Source organism: Salvelinus fontinalis, chromosome 20 (genome assembly GCF_029448725.1).
Source record: "Salvelinus fontinalis isolate EN_2023a chromosome 20, ASM2944872v1, whole genome shotgun sequence".
Classification (NCBI taxonomy): Eukaryota; Metazoa; Chordata; class Actinopteri; order Salmoniformes; family Salmonidae; genus Salvelinus; species Salvelinus fontinalis.
The window spans coordinates 28310675-28331019 of NC_074684.1; the positions used below are offsets into that span (position 1 = coordinate 28310675).

The window sequence follows — 20345 nt, forward strand, 5'->3', positions numbered from 1 at the left end:
GGAAGGAAGGAGAGAGACAGGGAGGATGGAGGGAAGGAAGGAGAGAGACGGGAGGATGGAGGGAAGGAAGGAGAGAGACGGGGAGGATGGAGGGAAGGAAGGAGAGAGACGGGGAGGGTGGAGGGAAGGAAGGAGAGAGACGGGGAGGATGGAGGGAAGGAAGGAGAGAGACGGGGAGGGTGGAGGGAAGGAAGGAGAGAGACGGGGAGGGTGGAGGGAAGGAAGGAGAGAGACGGGGAGGGTGGAGGGAAGGAAGGAGAGAGACGGGGAGGGTGGAGGGAAGGAAGGAGAGAGACGGGGAGGGTGGAGGGAAGGAAGGAGAGAGACGGGGAGGGTGGAGGGAAGGAAGGAGAGAGACGGGGAGGGTGGAGGGAAGGAAGGAGAGAGACGGGGAGGGTGGAGGGAAGGAAGGAGAGAGACGGGGAGGGTGGAGGGAAGGAAGGAGAGAGACGGGGAGGGTGGAGGGAAGGAAGGAGAGAGACGGGGAGGGTGGAGGGAAGGAAGGAGAGAGACGGGGAGGGTGGAGGGAAGGAAGGAGAGAGACGGGGAGGGTGGAGGGAAGGAAGGAGAGAGACGGGGAGGGTGGAGGGAAGGAAGGAGAGAGACGGGGAGGGTGGAGGGAAGGAAGGAGAGAGACGGGGAGGGTGGAGGGAAGGAAGGAGAGAGACGGGGAGGATGGAGGGAAGGAAGGAGAGAGACGGGGAGGATGGAGGGAAGGAAGGAGAGAGACGGGGAGGTTGGAGGGAAGGAAGGAGAGAGACGGGGAGGGTGGAGGGAAGGAAGGAGAGAGACGGGGAGGGTGGAGGGAAGGAAGGAGAGAGACGGGGAGGGTGGAGGGAAGGAAGGAGAGAGACGGGGAGGGTGGAGGGAAGGAAGGAGAGAGACGGGGAGGGTGGAGGGAAGGAAGGAGAGAGACGGGGAGGGTGGAGGGAAGGAAGGAGAGAGACGGGGAGGGTGGAGGGAAGGAAGGAGAGAGACGGGGAGGGTGGGGGGAATGGGAGATATCGAGGGTGGAGAAATAGTGAATATTATGTCTGTGATTGATTATAAACAGTTAATCACCTCTCTCTCTGTATTTAGGTATGCTCTCCACTTCCTGGTTCAGAGTGGGCTCACCTATGGCATCATGATCCTCACTGGAGTAGAACACATGCACAAGTAAGTCCAGTGTGTCTGTCTCTTTCTGTGTGTTCTAGTGCCTGTGTTGGTGTGTTGTCCAGAGTATGAGTAGTCTATGAAGGCCTGTCTGAATTCTGATGTGCAGACTGGCTACAGATGTCATGCTGGACTTACTCCAGAGTGGCCGTGACTGCTGCCGGACCAATAATGTTCAAAACATCAAGCAGAGGCAGGCACACAGTGACTCGCAACGTCATCCCAACATCGCACACTGTGTTTCCCATCAGCCACTTCTTTACTTCTCATAAATCACTCTCCGGGAGTCGACCTGCATGTACCAGCAGACCACCGCAGCCGCCCGCTCTTATTTTTGAAATGTATATCTGTTACACGCTGAGATCATTGGAACACATTTTCATTCTGAATTTAGTAAAGTAACTGGGGCAGTAAAAGTGTGATTAATCATAAGTTCATTAAATGTGAGCTGTGTGTGCATACATGCGTATGTGCGTGCGTTTTGTATGTGTGTGCGCGCTTCAGGAGTGGTGACCTAGCTCTACAGTTTATCATTATCTGTGTTGTAGCTAACCGTGGTGTGCTGACCACAGGCAGACTACTAGGTACATACAGCAGCATGTCCTGGAATACTTAACTGAGCCGTCTTGGCTAGCGGCTCCTGTCGCTAATGAAGTGATAAGATCCGTTCCTCTCTGTCTGTCTCTCTGTCTCTCTGTCTGAGGCGAAGTGACTGTTAAGGCGCCGGCGTAATCGTCCTGGGTTGCATCCCAAATGGCACCCTATTCCCTTTTATAGTGCACTACTTTTGAACATAGGGCTCTGGTCAAAAATGGTGTATTATACAGGGAATTAGATGCCATTTGGGATTCATCCCTGATGAGGGATTGAAAGCTGACCTGGTGATAATGATGATTGGCCATCATGACTATCATTCCTTCCTGTTGCTTACTACCTGTTGGTGGCCATTTTTGTAGTTTTTCTCTGGCTTCATCACTTTAATAACGTCTTCTAATTATTATTTCCCCTTTGATCTCCTGTGTCTTATTGCTGGTTGCGTCCACCGCCAGTTGTTTTCAGACAAATGAGCATCAAAGCATATGAGCCTCCTCTAGCTCACCCCGTCTTTATCCTCTGCTAGCCCAGCTGGGGCACCTCTCTGGGGGTTGCTAACTAGTTGAGTCCCATGCCCCATCTGCAGGCCCAGAGGAAACTAATTATATAGATTACGTTGATGTTCAATTGATACTACAGTGGGAAAAATAGGATTGAACAGGGTGGCAAAGAGAAGCAGACTACTGTTATTTTCTTTCTTACTTTGTCTCCAGTTGTGTGGGTAAGAGATTGTGGTACCAGAGGTGTTCTGTCACTGAAGAGGGGTGGTGGTGGTAGCTGCCTGGCTGATCTGGACCAGAGGTGTTCTGTCACTGAAGAGGGGTGGTGGTGGTGGTGGCTGTCTGGCTGATCTGGACCAGAGGTGTTCTGTCACTGAAGAGGGGTGGTGGTGGTGGCTGTCTGGCTGATCTGGACCAGAGGTGTTCTGTCACTGAAGAGGGGTGGTGGCTGTCTGGCTGATCTGGACCAGAGGTGTTCTGTCACTGAAGAGGGGTGGTGGTGGTGGCTGTCTGGCTGATCTGGACCAGAGGTGTTCTGTCACTGAAGAGGGGTGGTGGTGGTGGTGGCTGTCTGGCTGATCTGGACCAGAGGTGTTCTGTCACTGAAGAGGGGTGGTGGTGGTAGCTGTCTGGCTGATCTGGACCAGAGGTGTTCTGTCACTGAAGAGGGGTGGTGGTGGTAGCTGTCTGGCTGATCTGGACCAGAGGTGTTCTGTCACTGAAGAGGGGTGGTGGTGGTGGTGGTGGCTGTCTGGCTGATCTGGACCAGAGGTGTTCTGTCACTGAAGAGGGGTGGTGGTGGTGGCTGCCTGGCTGATCTGGACCAGAGGTGTTCTGTCACTGAAGAGGGGTGGTGGTGGTGGCTGCCTGGCTGATCTGGACCAGAGGTGTTCTGTCACTGAAGAGGGGTGGTGGTGGTGGCTGCCTGGCTGATCTGGACCAGAGGTGTTCTGTCACTGAAGAGGGGTGGTGGTGGTGGCTGCCTGGCTGATCTGGACCAGAGGTGTTCTGTCACTGAAGAGGGGTGGTGGTGGTGGCTGCCTGGCTGATCTGGACCAGAGGTGTTCTGTCACTGAAGAGGGGTGGTGGTGGTAGCCGTCTGGCTGATCTGATTCAGTGTTCCAAGCCACACACTGATGCGTATGTCCTCAGGTGGGACGCGCATGTCCTCAGGTTCTCACAGTGGTGCTGAACGAGCAGAGTGAATGCCTCCCCCCTCCACCCAGGTTCTCACAGTGGTGCTGAACGAGCAGTGCTCTGAATGCCCCCCCCCCCCCTCCACCCAGGTTCTCACAGTGGTGCTGAACGAGCAGTGCTCTGAATGCCCCCCCCCTCCACCCAGGTTCTCACAGTGGTGCTGAACGAGCAGTGCTCTGAATGCCCCCCCCCCCCCCCTCCACCCAGGTTCTCACAGTGGTGCTGAACGAGCAGTGCTCTGAATGCCCCCCCCCCCCTCCACCCAGGTTCTCACAGTGGTGCTGAACGAGCAGTGCTCTGAATGCCCCCCCCCCCCCTCCACCCAGGTTCTCACAGTGGTGCTGAACGAGCAGAGTGAATGCCCTCCCCCCTCCACCCAGGTTCTCACAGTGGTGCTGAACGAGCAGAGTGAATGCCCTCCCCCCTCCACCCAGGTTCTCACAGTGGTGCTGAACGAGCAGAGTGAATGCCCCCCCCCCCCCCCCCTCCACCCAGGTTCTCACAGTGGTGCTGAACGAGCAGAGTGAATGCCCTCCCCCCTCCACCCAGGTTCTCACAGTGGTGCTGAACGAGCAGTGCTCTGAATGCCCTCCCCCCTCCACCCAGGTTCTCACAGTGGTGCTGAACGAGCAGAGTGAATGCCCTCCCCACTCCACCCTCGTCTCTCCATCCTGACCTTAGTGTTCTGCAGGGAGCTCGACTGCATGCGTCATCGCCACGGAGTGTGTGAACAGACTGAGAGTGTGTTGTACTCCCAGAGACTTGAAACATGTCTCCCCTAACATACTCACACACTTATTTCCTCCCTATGGGGATGTGTGTGTGTTGTGCACATGTACTGGCTGTGCATGCTGTCTGAGGCTGTGTTCCAAACACCACCCTATTTCCATCCCCTATGGGTCCTAGTCAAAAGTAGTACCCTAAATAGGGAATAGGGTGCCATTTTGGGAGGCTGTCTGGGAGTAGCAGGGCCATTATATCCACTTTGCCTCATTACTGAGTTCAGAGGAAGGGAGGGAGAATGGAAGAATGGGAGGGAGCAGAGTGTAGGAGGGAGGGAGGGAGGGAGAAAGAGGGTAGGCTAGGTGTAGATGAGGATGAGAGAGTGAGATCGAGAGAGGGTGGAAGAAAGATGGAGAAAGATGTGCCAAGGACATACCAAGCTTTAAGCTAGTGCATACAGAGCAACACAGAGCCCCTGCCAAATCACCTGCTCTGCTCAATAGTGAGACTGCAGGAGCAGGTGTGTGGCTGACAGACTGGCTGACAGACTGGCTGACAGACTGGCTGACAGACTGGCTGACAGACTGGCTGACAGACTGGCTGACAGACTGGCTGGCTGAAACACAAGCTGCTCTACATCCTGCCAGGATGATTATGGGATTTTGTCACCTTAAAGAGAAACATGTCAAGGAAGTTGAAGGTCATTATTTGACTGATTTACCCGGATCCCTGTTGTCATCCATGTGTTCTGTTTTTATTCCCCCTTGTCTCTTTTTTACTGGCAGTAATGCAGAGGCTGTGTAGTGTAACATATCCCTGTAGCAGTCTCATTTGGCTCTGTTACCAGACCACTCATCATTCATGTTAATGGTCATGGGAACACCATGCAGCACCACATCCAGACCGCACCACATCCCCACATCCAGACCGCACCACATCCCCACAGCAGACCGCACCACATCCCCACAGCAGACCCCACCACATCCCCACAGCAGACCGCACCACATCCCCACAGCAGACCGCACCACATCCCCACATCCAGACCGCACCACATCCCCACAGCGGACCGCACCACATCCCCACAGCGGACCGCACCACATCCCCACAGCGGACCGCACCACATCCGCACAGCGGACCGCACCACATCCCCACAGCGGACCGCACCACATCCCCACAGCGGACCGCACCACATCCCCACAGCGGACCGCACCACATCCCCACAGCGGACCGCACCACATCCCCACAGCGGACCGCACCACATCCCCACAGCGGACCGCACCACATCCCCACAGCGGACCGCACCACATCCCCACAGCGGACCGCACCACATCCCCACAGCGGACCGCACCACATCCCCACAGCGGACCGCATCCCCACAGCACCACATCCCCACAGCACCACATCCCCGCAGCACCACATCCCCGCAGCACCACATCCCCGCAGCACCACATCCCCACAGCGGACCGCACCACATCCCCGCAGCGGACCGCACCACATCCCCGCAGCGGACCGCACCACATCCCCGCAGCGGACCGCACCACAACCCCGCAGCGGACCGCACCACATCCCCACAGCACCACATCCCCACATCTCCACAGCACCACATCCCCACAGCAGGCCGCACCACATCCCCACAGCAGACCGCACCACATCCCCACAGCAGACCGCACCACATCCCCACAGCAGACCGCACCACATCCCCACAGCAGACCGCACCACATCCCCACAGCAGACCGCACCACATCCCCACAGCAGACCGCACCACATCCCCACAGCAGACCGCACCACATCCCCACAGCAGACCGCACCACATCCCCACAGCACCACGTCCCCACAGCAGACCGCACCACGTCCCCACAGCAGACCGCACCACGTCCCCACAGCACCACGTCCCCACATCCCCACAGCACCACATCCCCACAGCACCACATCCCCACAGCACCACATCCCCACAGCACCACATCCCCACAGCACCACATCCCCACAGCAGACCGCACCACATCCCCACAGCAGACCGCACCACATCCCCACAGCAGACCGCACCACATCCCCACAGCAGACCGCACCACAGCACCACATCCCCACAGCACCACATCCCCACAGCACCACATCCCCACAGCACCACATCCCCACAGCGGACAGCACCACATCCCCACAGCACCACATCCCCACAGCGGACCGCACCACATCCCCACAGCGGACCGCACCACATCCCCACAGCACCACATCCCCACAGCGGACCGCACCACATCCCCACAGCGGACAGCACCACATCCCCACAGCACCACATCCCCACAGCGGACCGCACCACATCCCCACAGCGGACCGCACCACATCCCCACAGCGGACCGCACCACATCCCCACAGCACCACATCCCCACCGCACCACATCCCCACAGCAGACCGCACCACATCCCCACAGCAGACCGCACCACATCCCCACAGCAGACCGCACCACATCCCCACAGCACCACATCCCCACAGCGGACCGCACCACATCCCCACAGCGGACCGCACCACATCCCCACAGCGGACCGCACCACATCCCCACAGCGGACCGCACCACATCCCCACAGCGGACCGCACCACATCCCCACAGCGGACCGCACCACATCCCCACAGCACCACATCCCCACAGCGGACCGCACCACATCCCCACAGCGGACCGCACCACATCCCCACAGCAGACCGCACCACATCCCCACAGCACCACATCCCCACCGCACCACATCCCCACAGCAGACAGCACCACATCCCCACAGCACCACATCCCCACAGCACCACATCCCCACAGCGGACCGCACCACATCCCCAAAGCGGACCGCACCACATCCCCACAGCGGACCGCACCACATCCCCACAGCGGACCGCACCACATCCCCACAGCGGACCGCACCACATCCCCACAGCACCACATCCCCACAGCAGACCGCACCACATCCCCACAGCGGACCGCACCACATCCCCACAGCACCACATCCCCACAGCACCACATCCCCACAGCGGACCGCACCACATCCCCACAGCGGACCGCACCACATCCCCACAGCGGACCGCACCACATCCCCACATCCCCACAGCACCACATCCCCACAGCGGACCGCACCACATCCCCACAGCACCACATCCCCACAGCGGACCGCACCACATCCCCACAGCGGAACGCACCACATCCCCACAGCGGACCGCACCACATCCCCACAGCGGACCGCACCACATCCCCACAGCGGACCGCACCACATCCCCACAGCACCACATCCCCACAGCAGACCGCACCACATCCCCACAGCGGACCGCACCACATCCCCACAGCAGACCGCACCACATCCCCACAGCACCACATCCCCACAGCAGACCGCACCACATCCCCACAGCACCACATCCCCACAGCAGACCGCACCACATCCCCACAGCACCACATCCCCACAGCAGACCGCACCACATCCCCACAGCGGACCGCACCACATCCCCACAGCGGACCGCACCACATCCCCACAGCACCACATCCCCACAGCGGACCGCACCACATCCCCACAGCGGACCGCACCACATCCCCACAGCAGACCGCACCACATCCCCACAGCACCACATCCCCACAGCACCACATCCCCACCGCACCACATCCCCACAGCGGACCGCACCACATCCCCACAGCAGACCGCACCACATCCCCACAGCACCACATCCCCACAGCAGACCGCACCACATCCCCACAGCAGACCGCACCACATCCCCACAGCGGACCGCACCACATCCCCACAGCGGACCGCACCACATCCCCACAGCACCACATCCCCACAGCAGACCGCACCACATCCACACAGCGGACCGCACCACATCCCCACAGCGCCACATCCCCACAGCAGACCGCACCACATCCCCACAGCGGACCGCACCACATCCCCACAGCGGACCGCACCACATCCCCACAGCGGACCGCACCACATCCCCACATCCCCACAGCACCACATCCCCACAGCGGACCGCACCACATCCCCACAGCACCACATCCCCACAGCAGACCGCACCACATCCCCACAGCGGACCGCACCACATCCCCACAGCGGACCGCACCACATCCCCACAGCGGACCGCACCACATCCCCACAGCGGACCGCACCACATCCCCACAGCGGACCGCACCACATCCCCACATCCCCACAGCACCACATCCCCACAGCGGACCGCACCACATCCCCACAGCACCACATCCCCACAGCAGACCGCACCACATCCCCACAGCAGACCGCACCACATCCCCACAGCGGACCGCACCACATCCCCACAGCACCACATCCCCACAGCAGACCGCACCACATCCCCACAGCGGACCGCACCACATCCCCACAGCGGACCGCACCACATCCCCACAGCGGACCGCACCACATCCCCACAGCGGACCGCACCACATCCCCACAGCGGACCGCACCACATCCCCACAGCACCACATCCCCACAGCGGACCGCACCACATCCCCACAGCGGACCGCACCACATCCCCACAGCGGACCGCACCACATCCCCACAGCACCACATCCCCACAGCAGACCGCACCACATCCCCACAGCACCACATCCCCACAGCAGACCGCACCACATCCCCACAGCAGACCGCACCACATCCCCACAGCAGACCGCACCACATCCCCACAGCGGACCGCACCACATCCCCACAGCAGACCGCACCACATCCCCACAGCACCACATCCCCACAGCAGACCGCACCACATCCCCACAGCACCACATCCCCACAGCAGACCGCACCACATCCCCACAGCACCACATCCCCACAGCAGACCGCACCACATCCCCACAGCGGACCTCACCACATCCCCACAGCGGACCGCACCACATCCCCACAGCGGACCGCACCACATCCCCACAGCGGACCGCACCACATCCCCACAGCGGACCGCACCACATCCCCACAGCGGACCGCACCACATCCCCACAGCGGACCGCACCACATCCCCACAGCGGACCGCACCACATCCCCACAGCGGACCGCACCACATCCCCACAGCGGACCGCACCACATCCCCACAGCGGACCGCACCACATCCCCACAGCGGACCGCACCACATCCCCACAGCGGGCAGCACCACATCCCCGCAGCACCACATCCCCGCAGCACCACATCCCCGCAGCACCACATCCCCGCAGCACCACATCCCCGCAGCGGACCGCACCACATCCCCGCAGCGGACCGCACCACATCCCCGCAGCGGACCGCACCACATCCCCGCAGCGGACCGCACCACATCCCCGCAGCGGACCGCACCACAACCCCGCAGCGGACCGCACCACATCCCCACAGCACCACATCCCCACAGCGGACCGCACCACATCCCCACAGCGGACCGCACCACATCCCCGCAGCGGACCTCACCACAGCACCACATCCCCGCAGCGGACCGCACCACATCCCCGCAGCGGACCGCACCACATCCCCGCAGCGGACCGCACCACATCCCCGCAGCGGACCGCACCACATCCCCGCAGCGGACCGCACCACATCCCCGCAGCGGACCGCACCACAACCCCGCAGCGGACCGCACCTCATCCCCAGAGCACCACATCCCCACAGCGGACCGCACCACATCCCCACAGCGGACCTCACCACAGCACCACATCCCCGCAGCGGACCGCACCACATCCCCGCAGCGGACCGCACCACATCCCCGCAGCGGACCGCACCACAGCACCACATCCCCACAGCAGACCGCACCACATCCCCACAGCAGACCGCACCACATCCCCACAGCAGACCGCACCACATCCCCACAGCACCACGTCCCCACAGCAGACCGCACCACGTCCCCACAGCAGACCGCACCACGTCCCCACAGCACCACATCCCCGCAGCACCACATCCCCGCAGCACCACATCCCCGCAGCACCACATCCCCGCAGCACCACATCCCCGCAGCGGACCGCACCACATCCCCGCAGCGGACCGCACCACATCCCCGCAGCGGACCGCACCACAACCCCGCAGCGGACCGCACCACATCCCCACAGCACCACATCCCCACAGCGGACCGCACCACATCCCCACAGCGGACCGCACCACATCCCCACAGCGGACCTCACCACAGCACCACATCCCCACAGCAGACCGCACCACATCCCCACAGCAGACCGCACCACATCCCCACAGCAGACCGCACCACATCCCCACAGCAGACCGCACCACATCCCCACCGCACCACATCCCCACAGCACCACAGCAGACCGCACCACATCCCCACCGCACCACATCCCCACAGCAGACCGCACCACATCCCCACAGCGGACCGCACCACATGCAGACCGCACCACATCCCCACAGCGGACCGCACCACATCCCCACAGCGGACCGCACCACATCCCCACAGCGGACCGCACCACATCCCCACAGCGGACCGCACCACATCCCCACAGCGGACCGCACCACATCCCCACAGCGGACCGCACCACATCCCCACAGCGGACCGCACCACATCCCCACAGCGGACCGCACCACATCCCCACAGCGGACCGCACCACATCCCCACAGCGGACCGCACCACATCCCCACAGCGGACCGCACCACACCACATCCCCACAGCGGACCGCACCACACCACATCCCCACAGCGGACCGCACCACATCCCCACAGCGGACCGCACCACATCACCACAGCGGACCGCACCACATCCCCACAGCGGACCGCACCACATCCCCACAGCGGACCGCACCACATCCCCACAGCGGACCGCACCACATCCCCACAGCGGACCGCACCACATCCCCACATCCCCACAGCACCACATCCCCACAGCGGACCGCACCACATCCCCACAGCACCACATCCCCACAGCGGACTGCACCACATCCCCACAGCACCACATCCCCACAGTGGACTGCACCACATCCCCACAGCACACCGCACCACATCCCCACAGCGGACCGCACCACATCCCCACAGCACCACATCCCCACAGCAGACAGCACCACATCCCCACAGCGGACCGCACCACATCCCCACAGCGGACCGCACCACATCCCCACAGCAGACCGCACCACATCCCCACAGCACCACATCCCCACAGCAGACCGCACCACATCCCCACAGCACCACATCCCCACAGCAGACCGCACCACATCCCCACAGCGGACCGCACCACATCCCCACAGCGGACCGCACCACATCCCCACAGCGGACCGCACCACATCCCCACAGCGGACCGCACCACATCCCCACAGCGGACCGCACCACATCCCCACAGCGGACCGCACCACATCCCCACAGCGGACCGCACCACATCCCCACAGCGGACCGCACCACATCCCCACAGCGGACCGCACCACATCCCCACAGCGGACCGCACCACATCCCCACAGCGGACCGCACCACATCCCCACAGCGGACCGCACCACAACCCCACAGCGGACCGCACCACATCCCCACAGCGGACCGCACCACATCCCCACAGCAGACCGCACCACATCCCCACAGCAGACCGCACCACATCCCCACAGCAGACCGCACCACATCCCCACAGCAGACCGCACCACATCCCCACAGCAGACCGCACCACATCCCCACAGCAGACCGCACCACATCCCCACAGCAGACCGCACCACATCCCCACAGCAGACCGCACCACATCCCCACAGCAGACCGCACCACATCCCCACAGCAGACCGCACCACATCCCCACAGCACCACGTCCCCACAGCAGACCGCACCACGTCCCGACACCAGACCGCACCACGTCCCCACAGCACCACGTCCCCACAGCACCACGTCCCCACAGCACCACGTCCCCACAGCACCACGTCCCCACAGCACCACGTCCCCACAGCACCACATCCCCACAGCACCACATCCCCACAGCACCACATCCCCACAGCACCACAGCACCACAGCACCACATCCCCACAGCACCACATCCCCACAGCAGAACGCACCACATCCCCACAGCAGACCGCACCACATCCCCACAGCGGACCGCACCACATCCCCACAGCGGACCGCACCACATCCCCGCAGCGGACCGCACCACAACCCCGCAGCGGACCGCACCACATCCCCACAGCACCACATCCCCACAGCGGACCGCACCACATCCCCGCAGCGGACCGCACCACATCCCCGCAGCGGACCTCACCACAGCACCACATCCCCGCAGCGGACCGCACCACATCCCCGCAGCGGACCGCACCACATCCCCGCAGCGGACCGCACCACATCCCCGCAGCGGACCGCACCACATCCCCGCAGCGGACCGCACCACATCCCCGCAGCGGACCGCACCACATCCCCGCAGCGGACCGCACCACAACCCCGCAGCGGACCGCACCTCATCCCCAGAGCACCACATCCCCACAGCGGACCGCACCACATCCCCACAGCGGACCTCACCACAGCACCACATCCCCGCAGCGGACCGCACCACAGCACCACATCCCCACAGCAGACCGCACCACATCCCCACAGCAGACCGCACCACATCCCCACAGCAGACCGCACCACATCCCCACAGCACCACGTCCCCACAGCAGACCGCACCACGTCCCCACAGCAGACCGCACCACGTCCCCACAGCACCACATCCCCACAGCACCACATCCCCGCAGCACCACATCCCCGCAGCACCACATCCCCGCAGCACCACATCCCCGCAGCACCACATCCCCGCAGCGGACCGCACCACATCCCCGCAGCGGACCGCACCACATCCCCGCAGCGGACCGCACCACAACCCCGCAGCGGACCGCACCACATCCCCACAGCACCACATCCCCACAGCGGACCGCACCACATCCCCACAGCGGACCGCACCACATCCCCACAGCGGACCTCACCACAGCACCACATCCCCACAGCAGACCGCACCACATCCCCACAGCAGACCGCACCACATCCCCACAGCAGACCGCACCACATCCCCACCGCACCACATCCCCACAGCACCACAGCAGACCGCACCACATCCCCACCGCACCACATCCCCACAGCACCACAGCAGACCGCACCACATCCCCACAGCGGACCGCACCACATGCAGACCGCACCACATCCCCACAGCGGACCGCACCACATCCCCACAGCGGACCGCACCACATCCCCACAGCGGACCGCACCACATCCCCACAGCGGACCGCACCACATCCCCACAGCGGACCGCACCACATCCCCACAGCGGACCGCACCACATCCCCACAGCGGACCGCACCACATCCCCACAGCGGACCGCACCACATCCCCACAGCGGACCGCACCACATCCCCACAGCGGACCGCACCACATCCCCACAGCGGACCGCACCACACCACATCCCCACAGCGGACCGCACCACATCACCACAGCGGACCGCACCACATCACCACAGCGGACCGCACCACATCCCCACAGCGGACCGCACCACATCCCCACAGCGGACCGCACCACATCCCCACAGCGGACCGCACCACATCCCCACAGCGGACCGCACCACATCCCCACATCCCCACAGCACCACATCCCCACAGCGGACCGCACCACATCCCCACAGCACCACATCCCCACAGCGGACTGCACCACATCCCCACAGCACCACATCCCCACAGTGGACTGCACCACATCCCCACAGCAGACCGCACCACATCCCCACAGCGGACCGCACCACATCCCCACAGCACCACATCCCCACAGCAGACAGCACCACATCCCCACAGCAGACCGCACCACATCCCCACAGCGGACCGCACCACATCCCCACAGCAGACCGCACCACATCCCCACAGCACCACATCCCCACAGCAGACCGCACCACATCCCCACAGCACCACATCCCCACAGCAGACCGCACCACATCCCCACAGCGGACCGCACCACATCCCCACAGCGGAACGCACCACATCCCCACAGCGGAACGCACCACATCCCCACAGCGGACCGCACCACATCCCCACAGCGGACCGCACCACATCCCCACAGCGGACCGCACCACATCCCCACAGCGGACCGCACCACATCCCCACAGCGGACCGCACCACATCCCCACATCCCCACAGCACCACATCCCCACAGCGGACCGCACCACATCCCCACAGCACCACATCCCCACAGCGGACCGCACCACATCCCCACAGCACCACATCCCCACAGTGGACTGCACCACATCCCCACAGCAGACCGCACCACATCCCCACAGCGGACCGCACCACATCCCCACAGCACCACATCCCCACAGCAGACAGCACCACATCCCCACAGCAGACAGCACCACATCCCCACAGCAGACAGCACCACATCCCCACAGCGGACCGCACCACATCCCCACAGCAGACCGCACCACATCCCCACAGCACCACATCCCCACAGCAGACCGCACCACATCCCCACAGCACCACATCCCCACAGCAGACCGCACCACATCCCCACAGCGGACCGCACCACATCCCCACAGCGGACCGCACCACATCCCCACAGCGGACCGCACCACATCCCCACAGCGGACCGCACCACATCCCCACAGCGGACCGCACCACATCCCCACAGCGGACCGCACCACATCCCCACAGCGGACCGCACCACATCCCCACAGCGGACCGCACCACATCCCCACAGCGGACCGCACCACATCCCCACAGCGGACCGCACCACATCCCCACAGCGGACCGCACCACATCCCCACAGCGGACCGCACCACATCCCCACAGCACCACATCCCCACAGCACCACATCCCCACAGCAGGCCGCACCACATCCCCACAGCAGGCCGCACCACATCCCCACAGCAGACCGCACCACATCCCCACAGCAGACCGCACCACATCCCCACAGCAGACCGCACCACATCCCCACAGCACCACGTCCCCACAGCAGACCGCACCACGTCCCCACAGCAGACCGCACCACATCCCCACAGCAGACCGCACCACATCCCCACAGCACCACGTCCCCACAGCAGACCGCACCACGTCCCCACAGCAGACCGCACCACGTCCCCACAGCACCACGTCCCCACAGCACCACGTCCCACAGCACCACGTCCCCACAGCACCACGTCCCCACAGCACCACGTCCCCACAGCACCACGTCCCCACAGCACCACATCCCCACAGCACCACATCCCCACAGCACCACATCCCCAACAGCACCACATCCCCACAGCACCACATCCCCACAGCACCACATCCCCACAGCAGAACGCACCACATCCCCACAGCAGACCGCACCACATCCCCACAGCAGACCGCACCACATCCCCACAGCAGACCGCACCACATCCCCACAGCAGACCGCACCACATCCCCACAGCAGACCGCACCACAGCACCACATCACCACAGCACCACATCCCCACAGCACCACATCCCCACAGCACCACATCCCCACAGCACCACATCCCCACAGCAGACAGCACCACATCCCCACAGCACCACATCCCCACAGCGGACCGCACCACATCCCCACAGCGGACAGCACCACATCCCCACAGCACCACATCCCCACAGCGGACCGCACCACATCCCCACAGCGGACAGCACCACATCCCCACAGCACCACATCCCCACAGCGGACTGCACCACATCCCCACAGCGGACCGCACCACATCCCCACAGCAGACCGCACCACATCCCCACAGCACCACATCCCCACCGCACCACATCCCCACAGCAGACCGCACCACATCCCCACAGCAGACCGCACCACATCCCCACAGCACCACATCCCCACAGCAGACCGCACCACATCCCCACAGCAGACCGCACCACATCCCCGCAGCAGACCGCACCACATCCCCGCAGCACCACATCCCCGCAGCACCACATCCCCGCAGCACCACATCCCCGCAGCACCACATCCCCGCAGCGGGCAGCACCACATCCCCGCAGTTGACCGCACCACATCCCCGCAGCGGACCGCACCACATCCCCGCAGCGGACCGCACCACATCCCCGCAGCGGACCACACCACATCCCCGCAGCGGACCGCACCACAACCCCGCAGCGGACCGCACCACATCCCCACCACATCCCCACAGCACCACATCCCCACAGCGGACCGCACCACATCCCCACAGCGGACCGCACCACATCCCCGCAGCGGACCTCACCACAGCACCACATCCCCGCAGCGGACCGCACCACAGCACCACATCCCCGCAGCGGACCGCACCACAGCACCACATCCCCGCAGCGGACCGCACCACATCCCCGCAGCGGACCGCACCACATCCCCGCAGCGGACCGCACCACATCCCCGCAGCGGACCGCACCACATCCCCGCAGCGGACCGCACCACAACCCCGCAGCGGACCGCACCTCATCCCCAGAGCACCACATCCCCACAGCGGACCGCACCACATCCCCACAGCGGACCGCACCACATCCCCACAGCGGACCTCACCACAGCACCACATCCCCGCAGCGGACCGCACCACATCCCCGCAGCGGACCGCACCACATCCCCGCAGCGGACCGCACCACAGCACCACATCCCCACAGCAGACCGCACCACATCCCCACAGCAGACCGCACCACATCCCCACAGCAGACCGCACCACATCCCCACAGCAGACCGCACCACATCCCCACAGCACCACGTCCCCACAGCAGACCGCACCACGTCCCCACAGCAGACCGCACCACGTCCCCACAGCACCACATCCCCGCAGCACCACATCCCCGCAGCACCACATCCCCGCAGCACCACATCCCCGCAGCACCACATCCCCGCAGCGGACCGCACCACATCCCCGCAGCGGACCGCACCACATCCCCGCAGCGGACCGCACCACAACCCCGCAGCGGACCGCACCACATCCCCACAGCACCACATCCCCACAGCGGACCGCACCACATCCCCACAGCGGACCGCACCACATCCCCACAGCGGACCTCACCACAGCACCACATCCCCACAGCAGACCGCACCACATCCCCACAGCAGACCGCACCACATCCCCACAGCAGACCGCACCACATCCCCACAGCAGACCGCACCACATCCCCACCGCACCACATCCCCACAGCACCACAGCAGACCGCACCACATCCCCACCGCACCACATCCCCACAGCACCACAGCAGACCGCACCACATCCCCACAGCGGACCGCACCACATGCAGACCGCACCACATCCCCACAGCGGACCGCACCACATCCCCACAGCGGACCGCACCACATCCCCACAGCGGACCGCACCACATCCCCACAGCGGACCGCACCACATCCCCACAGCGGACCGCACCACATCCCCACAGCGGACCGCACCACATCCCCACAGCGGACCGCACCACATCCCCACAGCGGACCGCACCACATCCCCACAGCGGACCGCACCACATCCCCACAGCGGACCGCACCACATCCCCACAGCGGACCGCACCACACCACATCCCCACAGCGGACCGCACCACATCCCCACAGCGGACCGCACCACATCCCCACAGCGGACCGCACCACATCACCACAGCGGACCGCACCACATCCCCACAGCGGACCGCACCACATCCCCACAGCGGACCGCACCACATCCCCACAGCGGACCGCACCACATCCCCACAGCGGACCGCACCACATCCCCACATCCCCACAGCACCACATCCCCACAGCGGACCGCACCACATCCCCACAGCACCACATCCCCACAGCGGACCGCACCACATCCCCACAGCGGACCGCACCACATCCCCACAGCGGACCGCACCACATCCCCACAGCGGACCGCACCACATCCCCACAGCGGACCGCACCACATCCCCACAGCACCACATCCCCACAGCACCACATCCCCACAGCAGACCGCACCACATCCCCACAGCGGACCGCACCACATCCCCACAGCAGACCGCACCACATCCCCACAGCACCACATCCCCACAGCAGACCGCACCACATCCCCACAGCACCACATCCCCACAGCAGACCGCACCACATCCCCACAGCGGACCGCACCACATCCCCACAGCGGACCGCACCACATCCCCACAGCGGACCGCACCACATCCCCACAGCGGACCGCACCACATCCCCACAGCGGACCGCACCACATCCCCACAGCGGACCGCACCACATCCCCACAGCGGACCGCACCACATCCCCACAGCGGACCGCACCACATCCCCACAGCGGACCGCACCACATCCCCACAGCGGACCGCACCACATCCCCACAGCGGACCGCACCACATCCCCACAGCGGACCGCACCACATCCCCACAGCGGACCGCACCACATCCCCACAGCGGACCGCACCACATCCCCACAGCGGACCGCACCACATCCCCACAGCGGACCGCACCACATCCCCACAGCGGACCGCACCACATCCCCACAGCGGACCGCACCACATCCCCACAGCGGACCGCACCACATCCCCACATCCCCACAGCACCACATCCCCACAGCAGGCCGCACCACATCCCCACAGCAGACCGCACCACATCCCCACAGCAGACCGCACCACATCCCCACAGCAGACCGCACCACATCCCCACAGCAGACCGCACCACATCCCCACAGCAGACCGCACCACATCCCCACAGCAGACCGCACCACATCCCCACAGCAGACCGCACCACATCCCCACAGCAGACCGCACCACGTCCCCACAGCAGACCGCACCACGTCCCCACAGCAGACCGCACCACGTCCCCACAGCACCACGTCCCCACAGCACCACGTCCCCACAGCACCACGTCCCCACAGCACCACGTCCCCACAGCACCACATCCCCACAGCACCACATCCCCACAGCACCACATCCCCACAGCACCACATCCCCACAGCACCACATCCCCACAGCACCACATCCCCACAGCACCACATCCCCACAGCAGAACGCACCACATCCCCACAGCAGACCGCACCACATCCCCACAGCAGACCGCACCACATCCCCACAGCAGACCGCACCACATCCCCACAGCAGACCGCACCACAGCACCACATCCCCACAGCACCACATCCCCACAGCACCACATCCCCACAGCAGACAGCACCACATCCCCACAGCACCACATCCCCAAAGCGGACCGCACCACATCCCCACAGCGGACAGCACCACATCCCCACAGCACCACATCCCCACAGCGGACCGCACCACATCCCCACAGCGGACAGCACCACATCCCCACAGCACCACATCCCCACAGCGGACCGCACCACATCCCCACAGCGGACCGCACCACATCCCCACAGCACCACATCCCCACCGCACCACATCCCCACAGCAGACCGCACCACATCCCCACAGCAGACTGCACCACATCCCCACAGCACCACATCCCCACAGCAGACCGCACCACATCCCCACAGCAGACCGCACCACATCCCCACAGCGGACCGCACCACATCCCCACAGCGGACCGCACCACATCCCCACAGCGGACCGCACCACATCCCCACAGCACCACATCCCCACAGCGGACCGCACCACATCCCCACAGCGGACCGCACCACATCCCCACAGCAGACCGCACCACATCCCCACCGCACCACATCCCCACCGCACCACATCCCCACAGCAGACCGCACCACATCCCCACAGCAGACCGCACCACATCCCCACAGCACCACATCCCCACAGCAGACCGCACCACATCCCCACAGCAGACCGCACCACATCCCCACAGCGGACCGCACCACATCCCCACAGCGGACCGCACCACATCCCCACAGCACCACATCCCCACAGCAGACCGCACCACATCCACACAGCGGACCGCACCACATCCCCACAGCAGACCGCACCACATCCCCACAGCGGACCGCACCACATCCCCACAGCACCACATCCCCACAGCGGACCGCACCACATCCCCACATCCCCACAGCACCACATCCCCACAGCGGACCGCACCACATCCCCACAGCACCACATCCCCACAGCAGACCGCACCACATCCCCACAGCGGACCGCACCACATCCCCACAGCGGACCGCACCACATCCCCACAGCGGACCGCACCACATCCCCACAGCGGACCGCACCACATCCCCACAGCACCACATCCCCACAGCAGACCGCACCACATCCCCACAGCGGACCGCACCACATCCCCACAGCAGACCGCACCACATCCCCACAGCACCACATCCCCACAGCAGACCGCACCACATCCCCACAGCACCACATCCCCACAGCAGACCGCACCACATCCCCACAGCACCACATCCCCACAGCAGACCGCACCACATCCCCACAGCGGACCGCACCAC

The 20345-nt window shown here is 64.2% G+C and overlaps 1 protein-coding gene across 1 annotated transcript in view; it reads left to right on the forward strand.

Annotated features, from left to right (window-relative positions):
* The window catches only part of LOC129817640 (lysophospholipid acyltransferase 2-like), a 104834-nt gene that overhangs the window by 55625 nt on the left and 28864 nt on the right, over nt 1-20345 (forward strand). The window contains exon 3 of the mRNA XM_055873089.1: nt 1081-1158. Within this exon, the coding sequence (XP_055729064.1) occupies nt 1081-1158 (78 nt within the window). The remainder of the gene's footprint in view (nt 1-1080; nt 1159-20345) is intronic.